Source organism: Cygnus olor, chromosome 26, assembly GCF_009769625.2.
Source record: "Cygnus olor isolate bCygOlo1 chromosome 26, bCygOlo1.pri.v2, whole genome shotgun sequence".
NCBI classification, from domain to species: Eukaryota; Metazoa; Chordata; class Aves; order Anseriformes; family Anatidae; genus Cygnus; species Cygnus olor.
The window spans coordinates 5,292,924-5,312,729 of NC_049194.1; the positions used below are offsets into that span (position 1 = coordinate 5,292,924).

Sequence of the window (19,806 nt, forward strand, 5' to 3'; positions counted from 1 at the left end):
TGTTGTGCATTGTCAACTCAAGGCCACCGGTTTTTAAAAGGGAGATGCCGTCCTCCCCTTCCGCACAAATGTTTTGGGAGATGTGTTTGAGCAGTTCAAACAACTGCATTCAGCGTAGCTGAAGCGGGAACATGAAGCCTGCTCTTGGGGTCCTTTTGCTGTGCCTGGCCCTGTTGCTCCCCTCTGCAGCACTGCCGAGAAAAGAGAGCCCAGGGGAAAGGGTCTCCCCTGCTGGCGCGCTGGAGCTGAGCCTCTCGGAGGAGCTGGGACTTGAAGCAGAGGAGAGAAGAAGAGAAAATGCAAGCGTGCAGGCCAGAGCGGGACCCAGCTCATTGGTGAGATCGAAGAGGACCGCTGCTACTCGCCTCTTCTCCAAGACGGAGCCAGGAGCAGGGTGCCCGCAAGCGATGCCTGCGGATGGGGGCATCGGCTGGGCTGGCTCCAGCCTCCACCCCTGGCCTCTGGGGGGGCTGGAGGGCCCAGTGTGCAGGATGAAGATGGACCAGGACCAGGACGGGGTCCCGCCGAGCCACCTGGAAGTCGTGGGTGTTCTCACCCACTACGAAAGCGGCTTCATCAAGCTGCTGAGGCAGCACGCTGGCTGGGACCGGAGCGGTCTCGCAACCTTCGGGCTGTGCCCGGCGGGGGACGCGGGCGCTGCGCTCCGGCCCCTGCAGCGCATCCAGGAGCACCTGGCGGAGCCGGGGCAGGACCGGTTCCTCGTCCTGCGCCTGGAGGAAGGTAGGTGCCAAACCCGGGCTGGGACAGTGCTCAGGTAGGTAAATGCTACTTCTGGGCCTAAGTCGGAGATGCTGATGGAGAATTAAATTTGCAGGGTTGAATACACCTTAAAATTAGTTAAGCAGTAAAATAGGATGTCTTTCCATATTCTATTTAAGAAGCTGTATCTTTCATAGAGGTGACAGCTTGTATGCAATGGTGAGTCCTCGCCTGTGACTAATGCCCCAGTGCCACAGCATTGGTGGCTTCTGTAATGCTCGTGGTCGTTTTGGCTATAGGAGTGTTTCTCTCTTTCTGTCTTGATCGCTGGGATTCAGACCCAGTACCAATTCTGTCTGACGGGGAGAAGAGAAGAGACAGACAAGTAGACCTGAGTGGTCCTCGGAGGGTCCACAGCAAGGGGGCCTCGCTGCTCTCAGTCATCTAAAGCACAAGCGATTCGCAGCATCCTTCCACCCACTCTGCTCCTGCTCCTGGTGCTCCGAGTGCCCTGCAGGAGCAGTGCCCAGCCCCGAAGCCCCTTCCTCACCCGCTCCCCACCGAGTGCACTGCGTGCCCGCCGGGCGTTCACCCCCTTTTGTTTTCCTTTGCAGTGAAGTGGGACGCCCAGGCGAGGCTGTGGTTTAAGCTGGCTTTCCAGGCAGAGGTGGGGCGGTCGCTGGGTGAGCTGCGGTTCGCCCTGCTGCTCTTCTACCCAGGCAGCCGAGTGGGGAGAGGCGCCGGGAGCCACGAGGAGCTGCTGGCCGCGGGCACAGGGCTGGCGCAGGAGCAGGTGGGTGGCCGTGCCGAGCCCCACCGGGGCCTGGTGCCAGCAGGGAAGGTGGGAGAGGGGGTGTCTTGGCTCTGCTGGCCCAGCACCTTCCCCATCCCTTCCCCGCACTTTCCCCATCCCCTCCCAGCGCTTTCCCCATTCCTTCCCAGCACATTTTCCATCCCATCTCACCTCACCATCTGCCACCCCCTCTCCCTTCCCTTCCCTTCCCTTCCCTTCCCTTCCCTTCCCTTCCCTTCCCTTCCCTTCCCTTCCCTTCCCTTCCCTTCCCTTCCCTTCCCTTCCCTTCCCTTCCCTTCCCTTCCCTTCCCTTCCCTTCCCTTCCCTTCCCTTCCCTTCCCTCCCTTCCCTTCCCTTCCCTTCCCTTCCCTTCCCTTCCCTTCCCTTCCCTTCCCTTCCCTTCCCTTCCCTTCCCTTCCCTTCCCTTCCCTTCCCTCCCTTCCCTTCCCTTCCCTTCCCTTCCCTTCCCTTCCCTTCCCCACCCTCCTGCTGGGGCTGGCGGGGCCGAGCCGTGCCTGAAGATGGTGCTGTTACCCTGTCCCCAAGCTGCTGGCAGGGACAAAGGGACGGCACCTTGGGGTGCACAGCGGCCCCCCATGCACGGCTCCCTCCCCTCCCAGCACTCTCCAGCCTGGCTGGTTTTAGGGCCAGCAAATCCTCTGGTGTCAGGCGGGCCCACCCCGCGCTGCTCCCCTGGATGCTCTCTGGGCCGCCTTAGTCCATACCTTGGCCCCGAGCGTCCAGAAAGCAGGGATCATAACGGGGGCTCGTGTTAGTACCGCCCCCCTGTGATGCCTCCCCCAGGTTCTCAGGGGCTCCTGTGCCTTCTGCCTCCCTGCAGAGCCTCTGCCTCGCCAGGGACACCCAGTACTTGGTCCTTGGAGCCTCGGTAGCATCTGTGACCCGCACCAGCGAGGAGCTCAGCTTCCAGGCGTCCCTGGCCATCAGGCATCGCGGCGATGGAGGTGGGGACTGTGGCAGCAGGGGACAGCGGTGCTGATGGCCCCTGTGCCTTGGCTGGGCACTGGGGACCTGGCTGCAGCACTGTCCCCATCACACCTCCCCCCTTCAGGTGCCCTCCTGCCCCCCACGGAGACCCAGCAGCTCCTCTTCGGCTCGGACGACAAATGCTTCACCAGGATGACCCCTGTGCTGCTCCTGCTGGCGAAGTCACGGCGGGGGCATGATGCTTCGGCCCCTTCCTCCTACCTCTCTGCTGACGGGGTGGTGGACGTGGCTCCCTACCCACAGCTCAGGTCTGTGCCTTTCATCATTGCCAAGGAAAAACATGGGGGGGGGGGGGGGGGAAGGGGAAAAGCCCCTCTGTCCCACCCGTGGGGATCATGGCTGGGAAAATGTGGGGCACACCTGGGTGGGGTGGAGGTGCTGTGGCCCAGCCCGTCACCCCCAAGGGTGCAAGGGGCCCCCGTGACCCTCCCTGTGCTCTCTTAGCAGCCCACCCCAGCCTGAGACCGTGGAACTGCTGCCCTCCACTGCCCCCAGCCAGGCCAACGCCTCGTCCCTGGCCCCCGGGGACAGCGGGCAGTTCCTGGGCATGCTGACCCGCTTCATCCGCCGGGTGCTGAGCTCCTCCAGCGAGCCGCCCACCCAGCCCAGCTCCCATCACTGGCTGGACTTCCAGATGATGGAGATGCTCCCTCACCAGCTGCTCAACCTGTCCGAGACGGCGGCGCTGGAGCGGCTGGTGCAGTCGGGGAGCCCTCGGTGCTGCTTTTCCCCCAGGAGGGCAGCGCCGGGCTCGAGCAGCATTTCGGGGACTGGCAGCCGGAGGGGACCGTGCTGCAGCTGCTGATGGGCAAGCTGCAGGCGGTGATCCAGGAGCTGAGGGACATCCCGGCGTTCCAAGCCAACACGGGGCTTTTCCAGCACCTCCTGAGCTTCTGCTATTACCTGCCAGGGCCAGGCACGGGCAGTGCGGGCGAGCTGGGCCGCCCGGCTCCGGGAAGCTGCACGCGCTGCTGCTGCTGAAGGCGCTGCAGACGGTGCGGGCGCACTGGCAGGAGCGGAGGAAAGTCCTGCGGCAAAACCGCAGCGCCCGGCACCAGGCCCACTGCCGGCTGCAGGAGCTGACCATCGACCTGCACGACCGCAAGTTCATCGTCATGCCCACCGTTTACGCGGCCAACAACTGCGAGGGTCCCTGCAAGCTGCCCCTCTCCACCCGCGTCCCCAGCTACTACTCGCACACGGTGCTGCTGCTGGGCATGCAGGAGCGGGGCTCGCCCCTGCAGCGCGCTCCCTGCTGCGTGCCCATCCGCTATTCGGACCAGCTCATCATCAGCGTGTCCAGCCAGGGGCTGGAGGTGCGCAAGTTCCCCAACATGGTGGCAGAGGAGTGCGGCTGTCGGTAGAGGCTCCTGCCCATGGCCCTGGAGTGCCCTCGCAGCTTTGCTTCTCGCCGAGACATGAGCACTCCTCCGCACGTCTTTTCCCCTTGGTTTGCCTTGCTAGCGTTGTTCTGGTTCTGGGTTTGCAGCCGTGCTGCTCCTTGGAGGGCTGCCGGCCTCCTGGTGCTTCCCTGCTCCATCTGTGGAGGCTGGGGTTGTCCGAGGTGCCCAGAGGCTCGGACTGCGGTCTGGTTCTGACCCTCAGCGGGGTTTGGGCTGGGTACGGGACATGCAGGGCATCACAGGCAGGACAAGCCTGGTCCAGTTGGGGCCGCATCTATTTATCCACTGCTGCCGTGGCTGCTGCCCCTCAGCCCCCCTGCAGCCTCCCCTGGCTGTTCTGAGCCAGCCCCTGCCCACCACTGACCTGCATCCCTCCCTGTGCTCTCAGGGGCAAAACAAGCAGCAATACCCACCAGCTTCAGCTCTGCCTTTCCCCGGGGACCCATCTCCAGATGTGGCAACAGCCACAGTGTGGGGGTCCCTGCTGGGTGACCCTGGCATCATGCCCCTGCTGTCACTGCTGCCTGGGGCATGGCAGAGGGAGGGGAAAGCTCTGGGGTGGGGACGATCCCATTACATGTCCTGCCCTTAGTGGGTGCAAACCGCAGCTGCCCCTTGGCAGCGCGTCCCCTGCCCTGCGGCTGCCCAAGCACCTGCCACGTGCCCTCACTGGTGGCGGCGCATGGAGTCCAGCCCCCCCGGGTCATCTTGCAGCTGAGCCTGGTGCCCTGTGGGATGCACTGGGGGGCTGCTGTGGGGCCCGAGCCCCCCAAAAAGCAGTGCTTGGGCTCACCCCCAGGGTAGGGGATGGCTCTGGTCTGCAGTGTCCCCGCACCAACCAGGGGCTGGTGGGTGCCTCCTGGCACCAGTGGGGACCTGGGTGAGCCCCTGGGCCCAGCCCCAGGGCTGTTTTTTCTCCTTCTCCTTTTGAAAAAACACAAGCATATCCAGGACTGATATTTTTTTCTTTTTTAACATTCAATTTAATACCTTATTAAAAATGAAAATAGTTTATTTTAACCTCTATTGGTTTAGCAAATACTCAAACCCACTGTGGTTTGGGGCTGTGAACGTCTCCTGTAGTTGCTACAGCGCTGCATGATATTGCACTTGTGCTTTGTTCCTAAAAGCGACTCTGGGAAGGCAGGTTCAAGGGGAGCCCCGGCGATGGCGCTGCCAGCAGGGTTTTGCTCCGGGCAAGCTTCGCGCCTCTGTGCAGCGGGGCCGGGTGTCCGTTCCCTGTTGTCCCTCCAAGGCTGGCAGCAGCCTGGCTTCTTTAACCCAGAACACACTTCTCTCTTTGATTTGCTTTCAATAAAACCAGTAACTGAATTCAAGAGCTAAGTGGTCTGGAGACACCCTCTGTTCGCTGGGATCGCTGTGCCGGCTGCCCTGTGCCCTCGCTGCAGGTGCCGCAGTTGCAGCGTGGAGCACAGGCGAGCTGCAGGAGCGCTGTCTGCTGGGGATGAAGCGAGGGCACGAAGCCCAGGTGGAGGGGAGCTCGTTTCCCTGCTCCTTTTTGGGTTGCCTTTGTGCAGCTCATCCAAGGGGACCCAAAGTCCTCACAAAGGCTCGTGCTTGGCCAGATGGCATGGGCGGGTGGCACAGCGGGACCCCGATGTCCCCAAACCACGCTCTGACCGCACCAGCCCCCCGGCTCCTCTCCAGCCACAGCAGGGCTGTGACCACAGGGGCTTGGCAGACAGACAGAGTCCGTGTATCCGCAGCCCTTGCCAGGGGGTGGTGGCAGGATCGGGTCCCCCTGGGGCAGCGCCACCGAGCCCCTCTTGTCCCAGCCTCAGTCGCGCCGCCTGCCCTCCCGGGGCCTGTCCGTGCCGTCCTTCCCCACCTGCTCCCAGGGCTTCTTGCCCCTCTGCTCGCCCCGTGGCTGCCGCCAGTCTCGTCGGGTGCCCTCCTGGCGCTCGGCCCTGCTGGGGCGGCTCTTGCCTCCGTCCCTCCGGGGCTCGTCCCGCTCCCGCCGGCTCTCCTTCCCCTCCCGGCCCCGCTTCTTGTGCGGCTGCTGCTCCGGCTCCTTGGGTGCCCTGGGGGCTCTGATGGGCTTGTCCTCAGTGGTCCTGTCCTTGGGGCGCGGATCCTGCCGGCCGCTTCTGTCTGCTGGGGCTGTGCGGCTGTCCTTGGCCTTCTCCTCCTTCTTCTCCAGGGCTCGGGGCTTTTCCCGTCCCTTCCTCACCTCCACCTTAGCTGGTGTCTCCTCAGGTTCCTCTGCAGGCTCTTCCTCCTCATCCTTTGGCTCCGAGCGGCCAAACCACTTCTTGAAGATCCAGGGCTCGGCCTGGGGGATGGAGGTGTCACACAGCCCAGCCCTTGTGCCTGGGACCCCTCCTCAGTCCTCCCACAAGTGCTCCTCCACACCGGAAGAGAATCCCACCCCAGGGATGCTGTTGCCCACGCCTCAGCCCCATACCAGGTTGCTGTCAGCATCGTTGTTGTCGTCATCATCACCGTCGTCATCGCTGTCGTCGTCCTCCAGCATGCTGCTTTCAGGCTGGACGGGCTGGGGAGCCTCCACTTCTGGGGCCTCCTCCTTGGTGACGGTGACCTCTGGGGATGGAGAGGGATGAGCCGGCGTGCAAGGCCCCCGGCACCCGCCCCACCGTGCCCGCCCAGCTCTGAACCGACCGGGGATGGGAGGTGCTGGAGGCTCCTGCCTGCTGCTGCTGACACCGTCCCTGGAGCACGGCGGCGCTGGAGGAGAGGAGGGAAGAGAGGGCAGGAGGATGGAGGTGATGAAGTTGGGGTTTGGCCACCCTGGCGCTGGGGGTCCCTGCGCCTGGAACCGGACCCCAGCTCACCTTGGAGCACCTGGAAGCTGACGCTGAGCAGGGCGACGATGGAGGCCACCAGGATGCACTTGTTGAGGGTGAGCCCTTCCCAGATGAGCGGCTGCTCCGCGGGGTCCAGGCTGTGGGGCTCCACCTTCGTCTTCACAGGGAGGCTCTTGGGGACTGGGGAGCCCAAAGGGAACCGGGGTTACTGGGTGTGTAGGGAGGCACCAAAGGGCTCCATGCTGGGGCAAAAGGGCCCATAGCCCCTCCCCCCCCAACCCCCCCAGCTCTGCCCTGCCCCAGACAGCACTGGCGGAGGTCATACTGTAGAAGGGAGGTGGGGGAAGAGGGTCTTGGGGTGTCAGCCAGAGATGTTTGGACTGCAACAGCTTTGCAGCACCCCAGGGCTCCAGCAGGGATGAGCCCTCTGTGTGCTCCTGGTTCTGCTGCTCTCCCCCTGGCCACAGATCCCAGAAGGACAGGGAGCAGGGGTGGGATGTGGCAGGTGGAGGGGAAGCCCCATGCCATGCCGTGCCATGCCATGCTGTGCCATCCCACCCCCACCCCACCCCACCGCATCCCATCCCATCCCATCCCAAACAATTCCTGGGGGTTTTGGCGAGCAGATCTGATCCCATCACCGTCCTGTGGCCAGACAGTGCAGGGGATGCAGGACAGGGTGGCCGTTTTGGGGCAGATGAGGCTTTTCCATGCACACCTACCTGCAGGCACCGCGGTGCTGCCTTTTGCTCCCACCTTCTCCGCACGCTTCTTCTCCGCTGCTCTCTTGTCCGCGCTGAGTGGCACCGGCTCGGGCATGCTCGGCTCGGGCGCGTCCGGATCCTGCTCAGGGACACCCGGCCGGGTCCCCACCTCCTCTAGGCCCTGCGCAGAGGGGAGAGAGCGTGGGTGTGCGAGCATCACGGCGCAGCATGGCCGGGTGGGACGGGGGCTCGGCTGCACGCCCCCTCCCAGATAAGGGGCACTGGATGCAGGGGGGATGCCAGGGTGGGCAGACGGAGCCTGGTCCCCTGCGGCTTCGCAGCTGGCAGGCAGAGCCCTGCTGTTTAACAGGGCTGGGCGGCTGCTGCTGCAGGTGCTGACCAGGCTCGTCACCGGCTCCTCCAGGAGCTACTCCCCGGTGCCTGTGTTTGTATCGGAAAGCACGTTGGGATTTTTTTTTTTTTTATCTGCTAAGATTGATGCAGCCACTAGCTGGCTCCCTGCTGCAGGCGGGCACTGGGGTGCGGCTCCTGTGTTGGGCTGCCTTTGAGCAAGCCCAGCTCTGGGTCTCCCTGCTCGTGGGAGCAGGCAGGACGGGGCCCTGCTGCGGGCACATTGCAGGGGGCTCTGGGCTCGGTCCTGGGGCAGGGTTTGGTGGCCCGGCTGCCTCCTGGCCTGCGTCAGCGGCGCTGGATTCATGCCACAAGCGAGAGCTACCCGCTGGCACAGCTCAGTGACAGCAACAGCTGAATGAGCCGGGCTGTGGCCCCCCGGGATGGATGTGGGGTGAACCCCACAGAGCTCCCCCCAGACCCTGTTCCTGGCTGAATGCTGCGGTGGGAGGGAGCCCTCTGCCCCCGACCTGGAAACCTCACCCGGGGCTGCACCTGAGCATGGCTGAAACCAAAGGCACTGGGGCAGGATGCGGCCCCCTGCCCACCGCTACCACCAGTCCCCTGCTCCGCCAACACGAAACCGGAGCCCCTGCGGGGAGACACGCTCCTGTGTCAGGCGGGTTGGTTTGTACCGTGCCGCGGGTCATAGACCCCAGCCCTAACTGGGCACAGGGTCCAGGCTCCTCATCCCCGGGTCAGGGGCTGTTTTCACACCTCCACTGGTGCAGTGGAGAACAAAGTTGTGCCTGTGCTGTCCTCCTTTCCCCTCCACTCCCCAGGACCCACCCCCAGGACCCCTCATGAGCCCCTGTCCCAGCTCTTTCCTGGAAGGGAAGGGTCCAAACACTTGCCCAAACCCATTGGGTTGCAAGGTAGAAGCCACGCATGCTTGGGGCCCAACCCAGCCCTGATGCGAGCTTAAGCACTGAAATCCCCACAGCCTCTATCACCAGTTCATGCAAGAGGGACCTGAGACACCGCATCCCCTGCCCCGATGACAGACCCACCAGCGCCAGCACACTCACATGGGAATCTCCTGCTCTCCCCGCCGCTGCTCACCAGCACCTGGCAGAGACAAGCAGAGCACAGCTTGTTAGGGGTGAGGGGGGGGGACGTGTGGGGTGCTGCAGAGCAGAGCAAGCCCAGGTTTGGCACCCCAGAACCGTGCGGTGTTTCCCATAGTCACGGCATGGCCACAGCCTGTCCTGCGGTTTCAGAAGACAAGCAGAAGCCACCGGCACCACGGCAGCAGCTCGAGAGGCTGTGGTGTAAGAGTGGGGTGAAAATGGTGCCCAGGGGATGGGGTCTGGGGCTGCTGAGGCCCCAGGTGTCACCTTCCCGCATATCCCGGGCAAGCTGAAGCTGAGAGGGGACGGTGACCTCCCTGCCACAGCACACATGGGGACGAACAGCCCAGGGTGCACAAGAACACCCTGAAAACACCCTCTCAAGGCCATGGGCTCAGCTCTCCCAGCATCTGTGAGCTCAGCACCTGCTCGACTGGGATCTGCACATCCCATCTGCACAAGCCCTCACCAGGAGGAGGAATTTCCGCCCCATCTGAGCCAGATTTAGTTTATTTTTCCCCAGTGGAACAATGAATGCTGAGAAAAAAATACCAATTCCCAGGCTGCAATCCAAAACACGACATTGGAAGCAAAAAAAAACAACTACAAGGAAACCTTTTGGCTGGGGAACAATGGCCTGAAAGAGCTTTGCATTCAACATGAAACCAAACCAAGTCTTTGGTTTTCATTTTAGCTACCCCAGCAATGACAACCTGGTCCTATCTCCCCTGGGATGTGAAGCAGCTACCACAAGGACTCGGATTTTGGGGGTCCCTCCCCACCCTCCTGGCTGTCCTGGCTTCTCCATGGCGAGGTGACAGCCAGGCAGTCCCCAGGGTGGCGGGACGGGCTGCTCACCCACGGGAGCAGCTTTCATGGGTGTTTGTTTCCCTGTCGGGCCATCTCCACGGAGGAAGCACCAAGCACACACGACTGCCAAGCACAGCCGCATGGCAGGGACAGGCACCGAGGCAAGGGCCGGCCACCCACGGCAGGGACGGCCACAAAAGCACGCAGCCTTGGCCACTAATGAAAACCAGCTCCGTTTTGCTGTCTCTGGGGCTTTTCCTGAACCAGCCCAGGTTGCAGGAGCCTGAGGCTGCCTCCGCTGCTGACTCACATCAAAGAAACTGCCAGAAATAGCCCCTTGCCTGCCCTCCCTTCCCTGTCCACGCTCGCACGGCTGCATCGGGACAGGCCCCATGGCCCCCGGTGTGCCAATTGCTGCTGCAGCACCGCGTTCCCCCGGGCTGTGCCACGAACTGCCCCCCAGTTCGATTAAAAGGGTGAAAATTGACACAAAGCCGTACCTTGGGCTCGAGCGCGGCCGCCTCGCCTCCAGCCTGCGGGCTGGCGCCAACTGGCCAGGGTAATATACAGCAACAGCTGCCGGCCACGCCGAGCAAAATAGCACCCAATCACCGGGAGCTGCAGCACCCGAGCTCCCACCCCACAAAAGGCAGCGCGGCACCAGGCTGCCCCCGAAATTGGGGCTGCTGCGGGGGTACAGCCCCACGGGGTGGCCAGGGTGTGGCTCTGCTCCCTGCGAGCATCCTGGCAGTGGGGCAGTGAGGGTTTTGGGGTTTTGGAGAGGAAAGGCAGCCTCTGGGGTTGTGTTTCTGCAGGCAGGTGCAGCCTCGGGAAGGAGCCTGTCCCATCCCCGGCCAGGTGGCGCAGCCTGGCACGTCCCGGCCATGTCCTGCTTCGGGGACATCTCTTACGGAGAGGCGTTAGGTCTGACAACCTGAAGCTGTGACACATCGCTTTTGCAGCTCTGACATTTGCCTTTAGCGCAGGTTTGATATTTCATCCATTGCAGGATCCAAGGGAGGGATAAAGCAGGCATTGGCGTCCTGGAGGGGACTTTTTGCTTTCCTACAGGGCCGCGGGCAGTGGGAGTTAAAGGCAGCTGATCACCAAAAATGGCCACTCACTGCCCCTGGGCTCTGCAGCCAGTTTCAAGCAGTGCTGTCTGTTTCCTATTATCAGCATTAAAAACAAGTTACAGAGCATTTTTTCCCCCTAACATCACTTCAGCTTGACACAGCCCTATTTTCCTGACACCTCGATGATGGATGGCACCAGCTGGCCTGTGTCCAAGCTTGGAGGGCTCCCAGGGTTTTACAAACAGATCCCAGGGCATTGGGATGCAGAGGGAACCTGCACAGCGCCAGGGCCTCACAGCCCAGCACAAAGGCTCACCTTCCTCATCCTCCAGCAGGGAACCTCCTAAGCCCTGAGCAGGACCCCAGGCATCCTCCTGCTCACCCGCACCCCGCGGGCTGCCCGAGCCCCTCGTGCCCTTGGCCAGCAGGACACCAGACCGCAGTCCCGCTTTAGGACCACGCAGCAAAGGAGCTCGAGAGCAGCCGTCTGCTTTCCAGGGCAGGGATTTCCCCTCTTTGGCAGAGGCAGGACTGAGCATGCAGTGAACCCTGCTGCGGTATAAATAACATGCTGCAGAAGCTGAGCCCAGATGGAGGAAGAGCTGGAGCTGTAAACAAAGCCCTCCTCGCTGCGCCAGGGCTGCAGGCTCGCGTGCCAAGGGTATTTTTCTCAGTTTTATTCCCACTCCAGTAAGGTCAGGGCAGTTAGCTGGCAAGGCACGCTTGCTTTATAGGGACATAATGAAAGCAGAACATCATCAACAGGCCAAATAAAAATCCCTTGTGCTCCCAGTTAACCCCATTTCATGTTGTGCTTTCAGGTCCGGCAGCTTGCTCGCATCTCCTGCCAGAGAGCTCATGCCCCCTGGGAAGGCAAGGGGCTGAGTGCACAGTGATTACACACAGAGCCCAAGCAAAACTTCTTCCCACTTGTTCTCATGTGAGGCCATGGGATGCGAACTCCCCTGTGCTTCTGGGGACCTCTCAGCATTTCCTGAGGTGGGAAGGGACCAGGAGCGATTTTGTCCCTGCGTGTTTGGCTCTGAGCAGTTCTCTGCCAAGCTGCAAAGCCTCCATCTCCACTGCAGGAGCTAACCCAGGCAGATGGAGGAAGGAGACTCCCAGAGGCAAAATCTTTCCTAATCCCTTGGCCTCTCCCAAATCCCAGCCTCTCTCTTGTCCTGAGACTGAAAAAAGTGTCTCTCCCCTGTGGCTTCAGGGCTGGCACCCAAGCGCCAGGGTTCGTGGTCCATCAGGACCCAACTGTGCTGCAGCATCCCTGTGCTTCCATGGCAACACTCCCTTATCCTCCCACTGGGACATAATCTTCTTTCTCCCCATCTTTAATAACTTGCAGTTAAAAGGCAGTTGTAAAGACGTGGAGTTAGTCACTGCTTATTTTCAGCGCAGGTTCGTTCTGCTGGTGGATTTTCCTGCCCTCCACGCAGCTCAGCTGCTCTCCCAAGCCCTGGCTGCTGCAGCATCCCCAGCCTGGCCCTGTCTCCTGCACCCACACAGGGGAGGAGATGCTCCAGCCGGGCACAAGCTGGGTTCCCCGCTGCCCCACATTGTAGCCTGGGCACACTGCAGGTCCTTCCCCCACTGGCTGCATGCTGGATTTCATCCCTGGCTGCACCAGACCCATCCGACTGGATTCCCACAGCCTGGCAATCTGTAATGTTCCTCCAGCCCTCGGAGCACGCAGCCTCCAGCCCCTCACACAGGCAGGGTTGGGCTCTTGACCTGGGTTTAAGGACAGGAATTCAACCGTGTCTGCTAAGCTGGTGCTCAGCCTGGTCCATGAATTCAGCCAGCTCCATGCCAGCATTGCCCCAGCACCATCCCCGTGTGCAGCCACGGTGCGGCGCGATGCCAGGGGGTGTTGCGCAGCCACCGGCACCAAACAAACTGCAGGAGATTCACGTGGTGCTCAGGCCAGGCGTTGCATGGGCTCACCACAGGTGCTTGGCATCTTGGAGCTCTCCACCCTTCCGTTAGATGTGGCTGGGCTCAGAAGTGGTCGGAGTGGTGCTGGCAGATGGAGGGAAGGATCACAGAAGCACGGTTTCTTGGGGAAATCAGGTGAAAGAGCATCCCGATCCCTCACACCATCAAAAACCTACAGGCACAGGTGTCCCCATGGCAACCTGGCTACATCCCAGTGCTGACAACAACATGCTGTTGACCTAAAATTCCTCTTTCGGTTGGATGCAGCACACATCAGTTCTTGCCATCCTGAAAGCTTGTGCAACGTCTGTGAGCTGAAACCCAGCCACTGCCGCCCAGCCCCGAGGTAGCAGCGCAGCAGCGTCAGCCATGGAAATTATTCCTCTGGGTAATTGCGGGAACCACAGACCTTTCCGAGCACTGTCGTTATTAGGGAGCACTCTGGAAGTTACAGGAAGCGAAGAGACATTTTCTCTCTGCCAGCTGTGCTTCTCCTGTCAAATCACCGCTCTCTCATCATAGAAGATTTGAGATCCATTGTGCTGAGCAATCTCCTTGTGGTGGTGCAGTTAATTGAAAGCCTAGAGCATTTGGGAAGCTGGATGTTCCTGTGGCTTTGTGCCATCAGGCATTACCGTGGGGTTGGGTAACGCTTCCTGACATGGAGGGATCCAGCAAGAAATGGAGCATCCTTTACCCATGGCTGGTACCTGAATGGGCTCCTCCATCCTGGTGATGCCCTCCCTGGTTTCTTGTCACAGGCTGTGTCTGCTTGGCTGACAGCTGACAGAACGTCCTGAAAGGACCCGGAGCTGCCCCCTAGTTTTGGTGTTGCAGCGATTTGGCCAGCCAAGGCCCTGTCTGTTCTCTTGGGGCGAGGTTTTGCTGATGTTGGGGAACAGGACGGGGAGAGGACAGAGTGCTGCGGGATGAGCGCTGCCCCAGGCCAGCCCCTGCTTTGCAAAGTCACAGCTTGCAGCATCTCTGAGGTCTCCTCTTACCCACATCTTCTGGCTGTGGGCAAGCCTGGTGGGGCAGTAAGCCAGAAACTGAGGGGGCTTCGTGTGGAGGTGGCCAGGACACATCATGCGGGGTCTTGCAGCATGATGCTGCAGGCTGAGCACTGGCTGAACCACCTGTGGGCATGCGGGTCCAGCTGAGGACAGCAAAGGTGACCATGTCGGCCAGAGAAACCCTCTCCATGGCATGTCTGTCCTTCCAGCACCGAGCTACAGCCAGCCTCTCACCCAGGGACAAAGTGGTGCTGTGCGGTGGCCGGCAGCAGCAGCCTGGGTGCCTTCAGGTCTCAGTCCTGGTGGTGACGGCTGGATCGTGCTGGGGACAGACCCTGCTGGCAGCAAGGTGTCACGGGTTGCCTTCCCCTGCTTTGTCCACTGGGATAGGAGGGAAGAGCCCGGCCGCTGGCTGGCCCGGCAGAACTGGGATGGTCGCTGGGGCCAGCGCTCACCCTGCTGCCAGTGGTGTGCTCTCAAACGAACCGAGTTTGCTCGGTCTCTGCTCCGAGCCAAAGGACAGGCAGCGCCCACAGCGACTGAGGGGCACGGGGGCCCTGACGCACCGCAGCAGCTCACAGTGAGCCTGTGATCGTGCCCAAAGCCCTGGAAAGCATCGATTCCTCAGCATACTGTGTGATCTATACACACCCAGAGCAGCTCTGCATTAAAGCCAGTCTGATCACACTCTAATCCACGTGTGACCTAAATACCCTGATTTACGAATCCCAGAGGTTTTCAGTCTCTTTGCCTGGCAGAACAAGCAGCATTCAGGTCAGCTGGAACAGAAGATGCTGGATCCCATTAAATGCTACTTTTAGTCTCAGCTACTTTCAGTAATTGTTCCATTATACATTTTCTCACAGCCCAGTGCTGCTTAGGGCTAATCATTATTCTCTTTGAAGGCTTAAAGCCATTAGTACCTCTGAGGAGAACACAAGCAAGTGGCTGTGTTCGAACATGGTATCTCAAACAAACCGTCCTTAGAACCGTACTGCCGGGGGATAGGGAAAGGTCCCACGGGAGGCCTCGTCCCACCAGCGGTCCTGCCTTCCTGCAGGGTGAGGAGGGTTGTACAGGGACAACTACACCCCAAAGGGCAGCAGAGCGTGCTGCAGTGACAGCAGAAATCGCAGGAACTTCCTAACCACCAGCAGACCTCGGCTGAATGTTTCCCAGCACCTCCTGCCCTACAGCTCCCCATTTCTCTATTATCAGGCAACAAATTCCCAAGTTAAAATTCAGCAGACTGCAGGAATCACATGTAAAACATACACACAAGGCTTGCCTGTGCTCTCCTGTCTCACCATATATTTCTTTGTTTCTCAGTGATAGTACATGTAGGCTCAAAGGTTCAATATCTGCTTTCTTAAAAAAGAAATTCCCCCTTGACATCACCAGGGCTGTCCACTTGGGTGTTTTCTGGCTCTGTAAGGAGCTTTCTGGGACCCTCATGGATGCATTTGTTACCTTGCTGAGGTTGGGAAACTTTGATGATGGCTTTCCTTCTCCAAAGTTCAGCCGGATTCTGAAGGCTAGGACATCAGGACAAGGTTTCTGAGAGCAGTTCCCTTCTGCTCTCAGCTTTCGCTTCCCTCACTTGTACAAAGCAATGCCAATGAAATATGTTCTGTAATAAAAACAAGCAAGAACCAAACCAGCTGGGCCTTAAAATAGCATTAAACTTCCTTTCCCAAAACTGCATTCTTAGTTATTCAGCTTTCTCTCCTTTACCCAGCATCATTAGAATCATTTGTCCGGTGCAGGCAATGCCACTGCAGCAAGGCAAACAAATAACTGTGTGCATCATGCCCTGCTTGGAGCACTGTACAGATCACACCCTCCTAGGCTGAATTAAAAAACATCAAATCTCAGAATTGAATGTTTTCTAATCTTTTTCCATAATACCCCTGCTGGTCCTTTGTTTCTAAACCACGTCCTGTTTAAACAGCTCAGAGTGAGATTTGTATTTAAAATGAGATCTGAGCCCACCAGCCGAGCAAGGAATGGCAGTTTCCCCACAGCACCAGCTCCAAAGCCTCCCGGCAGCATTGCTCTGCTTCGGCACCCACGTGGGGATGCCCTGCTCACAGCTCACCGCTGGCACCCACTGCCTGCAGCAGCTTTGGGGTCGAGACCTTGGTTTGCAGGCCAGGAGGAGTCCTACTGGTGTAAGTCCAAGGCAGCTTCTCTGAGTCAGTGGGGCCATGCTAAGTTTACAAGGAAATCATGGAGCTGTAATTCAGGATCAAAAAGGCACATCTTTCTGGCTGATGCTCGTTCACAACTCCTTGCCATCACCAGAAGAAGGCAAAAGTCCTGGCAAAGCCAGGCTGCAATTGCAAACTTACCATGGTTAATGCAAGCTTGAGAAGAATTATTTTTGTGAATTGATGGAGCAGAAGATGCAAGAATGAAACTTCAGTGAAGGCAGGCTCTGGCCCATATGGCTGCCTGCCTCTGAAGGGACCTGGACAAGCACCTCCAGCCGAGTGCTGCGGAGCGAAGTGATCGGTTGGTTCGAAGCACTGCACTGGCTTCTGTGTTGATTCTCACCCACACAGCACGGAGGCGTGATTAGAAAGGTTTACCCTGACTGACCCTTCTCCTTTCTCCCCTGGAGAAGCCAAACAACCTCATCGTCACTCCCGTTTCAGCAGCCTGTGCTTTATTTTGGGGCCTTCTGGATGGCAGGAGCAGAGCTCAGCCTGGACCGAGCTGGTTCCCGTGATCGGCTGCCCTGCCGGCCTGGTGCTTCTGGGCAGAAAGGCACCAAGCGCCGCGCGGCGCCCCGGGAAGGGGCAGGCAGGAGCAGAGGCACGCGGGGCACGGCAGCACACCGGAATCTGCCTGGGTGTGCAGCCAGTGAGGACGTGAGTCAGGAGCCCGCGGGCTGTGGTAGTAACAGCTATTTAAAGTGGTGATGGAGTGATTAAAGAAACGGCAACACAGCCGCGTGAGTGGGCAGAACAGCAGGAGATGAGCTCCCGCACAGCCCCATCGCAGCAGCGAGGTGCTCGGCATCCCCTTGGCCAGGGACTCCTCAAATCAGCAGGAGCCCACCGGAGACGCCGTGCTCACTGTTGCACTTCCCAACCAAAGGAGCGGGGACCTGGATCCTGCTGCAGGCTCCATCCCAGGAAGAAAACCCAAGGCACAGCAGCCAGGAGGGGGGTTTCGGCAGGGGCAGGACCTCGAGGTCCCAAGCCAAGGAGAACGGCTGCATCGAGCCCTTCCCAGCTGGATGGTCCCCAGCAGCACTTCCAAACAGTCCCCGGTCCCAGCAGCTGCCCCGTTCGGCCCAGCTCTGGATGGAGAGCAGTGCTCAAGGGCCAGAGGCCCTGTGCAACCAGGGCAGGTGGAATTTGCCTCCTCCTCTCCAGGGCAGTCACTTTCCTTTGAAGCGTGGCTGCCCTCGAGTGGTGTCTCAGGGCCACAAATGAAGCCCGTTAAAGGATGCACACTTGCAACACAGCTGCAGGACAGAAGTGCAAAAACTGCTGTCCCCTGCTCCATCACTTCTGCCCCTCCTCCTCACTCCTGCACGCCCAGCCTGCTGGGAGGCTTAAAAGCGCACCCAGCTGAGTCTTTTTGATATTTTTGGTTGTTGTTGTTGTTGTTCCAGTGAAATACAAACAACAGCCTGAAAGAATTTCTTCCTCAAACCCCAAGTTAGTTCCCAAATCAGCCAGTTGAAATGGTGAGGGTTTTCTTTCCATAGGAAGTGCCGCAGCAGCACTGGGCACCAGTGGTCCCCATCTCCGAGCACTGCGTTTGCCATCCTTGGGCCTCTGCATCCCGGGAAGGATGAGCTCGGCGGAGCTCAGCCTCCAGGGCAGCTTCAGGTCTCTGCCACCACGCGACTGATGTCTTAGTCTAGAAATTCAGGGATTTTAACAGCAAGAGCGAGATGAGCACGCAGCACCTTCCCTTTGATCACCTCTGTCCCTCCAGAGAGTGGGGTGAGCACCTCCCCAGGCCCACCCTTGGTCTCTTGCAGCGCAAGATGCCACCTGAAAGCCAAGTGACAATGCACGCCTCCACTGGGCTGCCGATCCTTTCTGCCTCTGCACCCACATAAAACAGTGCCGGGTGCTATAGGAACGCTGAGCGGGGAGCTGCAGCTCCCACCTTTAATACATGCAGCAGCTGTCCCCTGCTGGGGTACCGACTGCTCCCAGACCGCTTCATTACCACCACTGGACTGTTTTACAGTCAGCAGGACAAGAAACAGACCTGGTGGCCCAGCACGTAATAAGCAAGAGAATGAAAGAGTCCGCCTTCAGAAGCAGTCAGCCCATGCCAAAACACTGCTCGGTGTGTTTTGTACTCAAAGGTGAATGATCTCATCGGAGAAAAATCAAAGGCAGCAAACCACTTTTGCAGGTGAATGAGCAACACAGCCAGGCTGGGAATTACAGGACAAGACGAGGCAGATCGCAGCGCGGGGCAGAGCCTGGTTTGGCCGCAGGGAAGTGAACAGTCCTGCGCTGCCCCGTGGGAATTTCTTTTAATGTCATGCTGGGGAGGAGTGCTGGTGAGTAACTGCTCCGTGGCAGGTCCAAGAAGTGAATAATTTTCCAAGAATAAAAACTAAAAGCCCAGATACTCTGTGGAAAGGCACCCTATAAATAGGACTAACAAGTGGGAATAGCAAGACAGGAAGTTTCTTGTCCCCATCCCCACCACTTCTGTGTGTCCCTCCCTTGTCCCCCGGTCCCGGTTTCTGTGCACGAGCTGGTGGGAAGGCAAAATCCCACTGTGTCTGCTGGTGCAGGTCCTGGGTACGGGGCTCTACTGCCTGCCCGGACATGTACCTGCTCACCCACACCTCCCTCTGGCACCTGAGCATCCCGGTGACATCCGTGCCACCTTCCCGTTTCAGCAGCTCTTGGTCAGTGCTTTCTACAGGTATTAGAAAGAGGGGTGGGGTGACAGGGTGATCACCTACGCTTGGTTTCTTTAAAATAAAGCACTACTACCCCCAGGAACCCATATGCAATAGGCTATAAATGAGACAGCACCACAAAGATGTCTTAGAGCCACTGTGGATGTAACTGCAAATGTCAGCTCAGGGATTATAACGGCCAAAAGGCATCCTAGGGAATTGCTGCAAATGGTGCAGAGATGACGCTAGAAAAACCCACGATGCGTTTGCAGAAATCCCTCGTGCACCCACACCTTGAATGCTGCCAGCAGTGCTGGCCACCTCATGTCAGAAAAGATGCAGATGATGTGCAAAAAAGGGCCGGGCTGGGTGCGGGAGCGGACCGGGCGTACGACAGAGCTTCCACACAAGGAAAGGCTGAACAGAGTGAAACGGCAGAGAAAAACAACTTGAGAGATCTACGAAAGCATGAATGGTGCAGAAAAGAGCGAAAGGGAGTGGCTACTCTAATTCACGAAGCACAAAAGCTGGAGCCCAGATGCAAGGAGCAATAGGTTGAAAACCAGCAAAGGGAGATCTTCTGCATGGACACATGGTGGAAGCTTGGACCTCATTGTCAGGGGACCTGGTAGGGGCTCAGGAAAAAAACGCTTTGGAAAGGGGTTAAAGGAGGTTCCTGGAGGACTGGTCCGGGGGGGGCTGCGAGATGAGAACTGGGGCAGGTCCCGCTGGTGGTCGAGCCTGGGTGCGTGTCCAGCACCACCGGGCGCTCAGCAGCCACTGCGGGTCATGCGCGAGGTGAGAAGCAGGGCCCAAACCTTCACATCAAAACAGATTTCCCATAAATTACCATGTTAAGGCTTTTCATAAAAGGCTAACAGCATGAGGTATGATTCACGAGGAACCTGTAATGTTTAATTAAAGGGGAGAAACCAATCCTGCTGTGAAACACTTCCAGATCCCATGCCAAGCTCATCATTGACTTAATTTACGGGATGTAAACAGGCCAGAAAACGGCATAAGCGGTAAAGTCACGTAACTTTTGCCAATTTGGGATTCCACAGCTGTGCAAAGGGAGGGCGACTGACAAATGAAATGAGGCGAAGGCAAGAAAACAGTGAACATCCTAGCGGGCAGCGCAGGATGGGAAGACCGCCTATGCTCTGCTACAGCTGCT

The 19,806-nt window shown here is 59.2% G+C and overlaps 2 protein-coding genes across 2 annotated transcripts in view; one reads left to right on the forward strand and one right to left on the reverse strand.

The window, feature by feature from the left end:
* Positions 1-5,263, forward strand: AMH (anti-Mullerian hormone). The gene is given in 7 exon segments (XM_040537953.1): positions 1-741; positions 1,335-1,513; positions 2,355-2,478; positions 2,586-2,769; positions 2,969-3,225; positions 3,228-3,451; positions 3,454-5,263. Coding segments are annotated over 7 exon segments (2,010 nt in total). The 5' UTR covers positions 1-131; the 3' UTR covers positions 3,886-5,263.
* Positions 3,997-19,806, reverse strand: part of LOC121060284 (junctional sarcoplasmic reticulum protein 1-like) — a 25,781-nt gene continuing 9,971 nt past the window's right edge. Inside the window, exons 2-6 of the mRNA XM_040537957.1 lie at positions 7,433-7,595; positions 6,738-6,890; positions 6,565-6,630; positions 6,350-6,486; positions 3,997-6,217 (exon numbers count right to left, since the gene is read on the reverse strand). Coding sequence (XP_040393891.1) covers positions 5,723-6,217; positions 6,350-6,486; positions 6,565-6,630; positions 6,738-6,890; positions 7,433-7,529 — 948 coding nt within the window. The 5' untranslated portion in view covers positions 7,530-7,595 and the 3' untranslated portion in view covers positions 3,997-5,722. The remainder of the gene's footprint in view (positions 6,218-6,349; positions 6,487-6,564; positions 6,631-6,737; positions 6,891-7,432; positions 7,596-19,806) is intronic.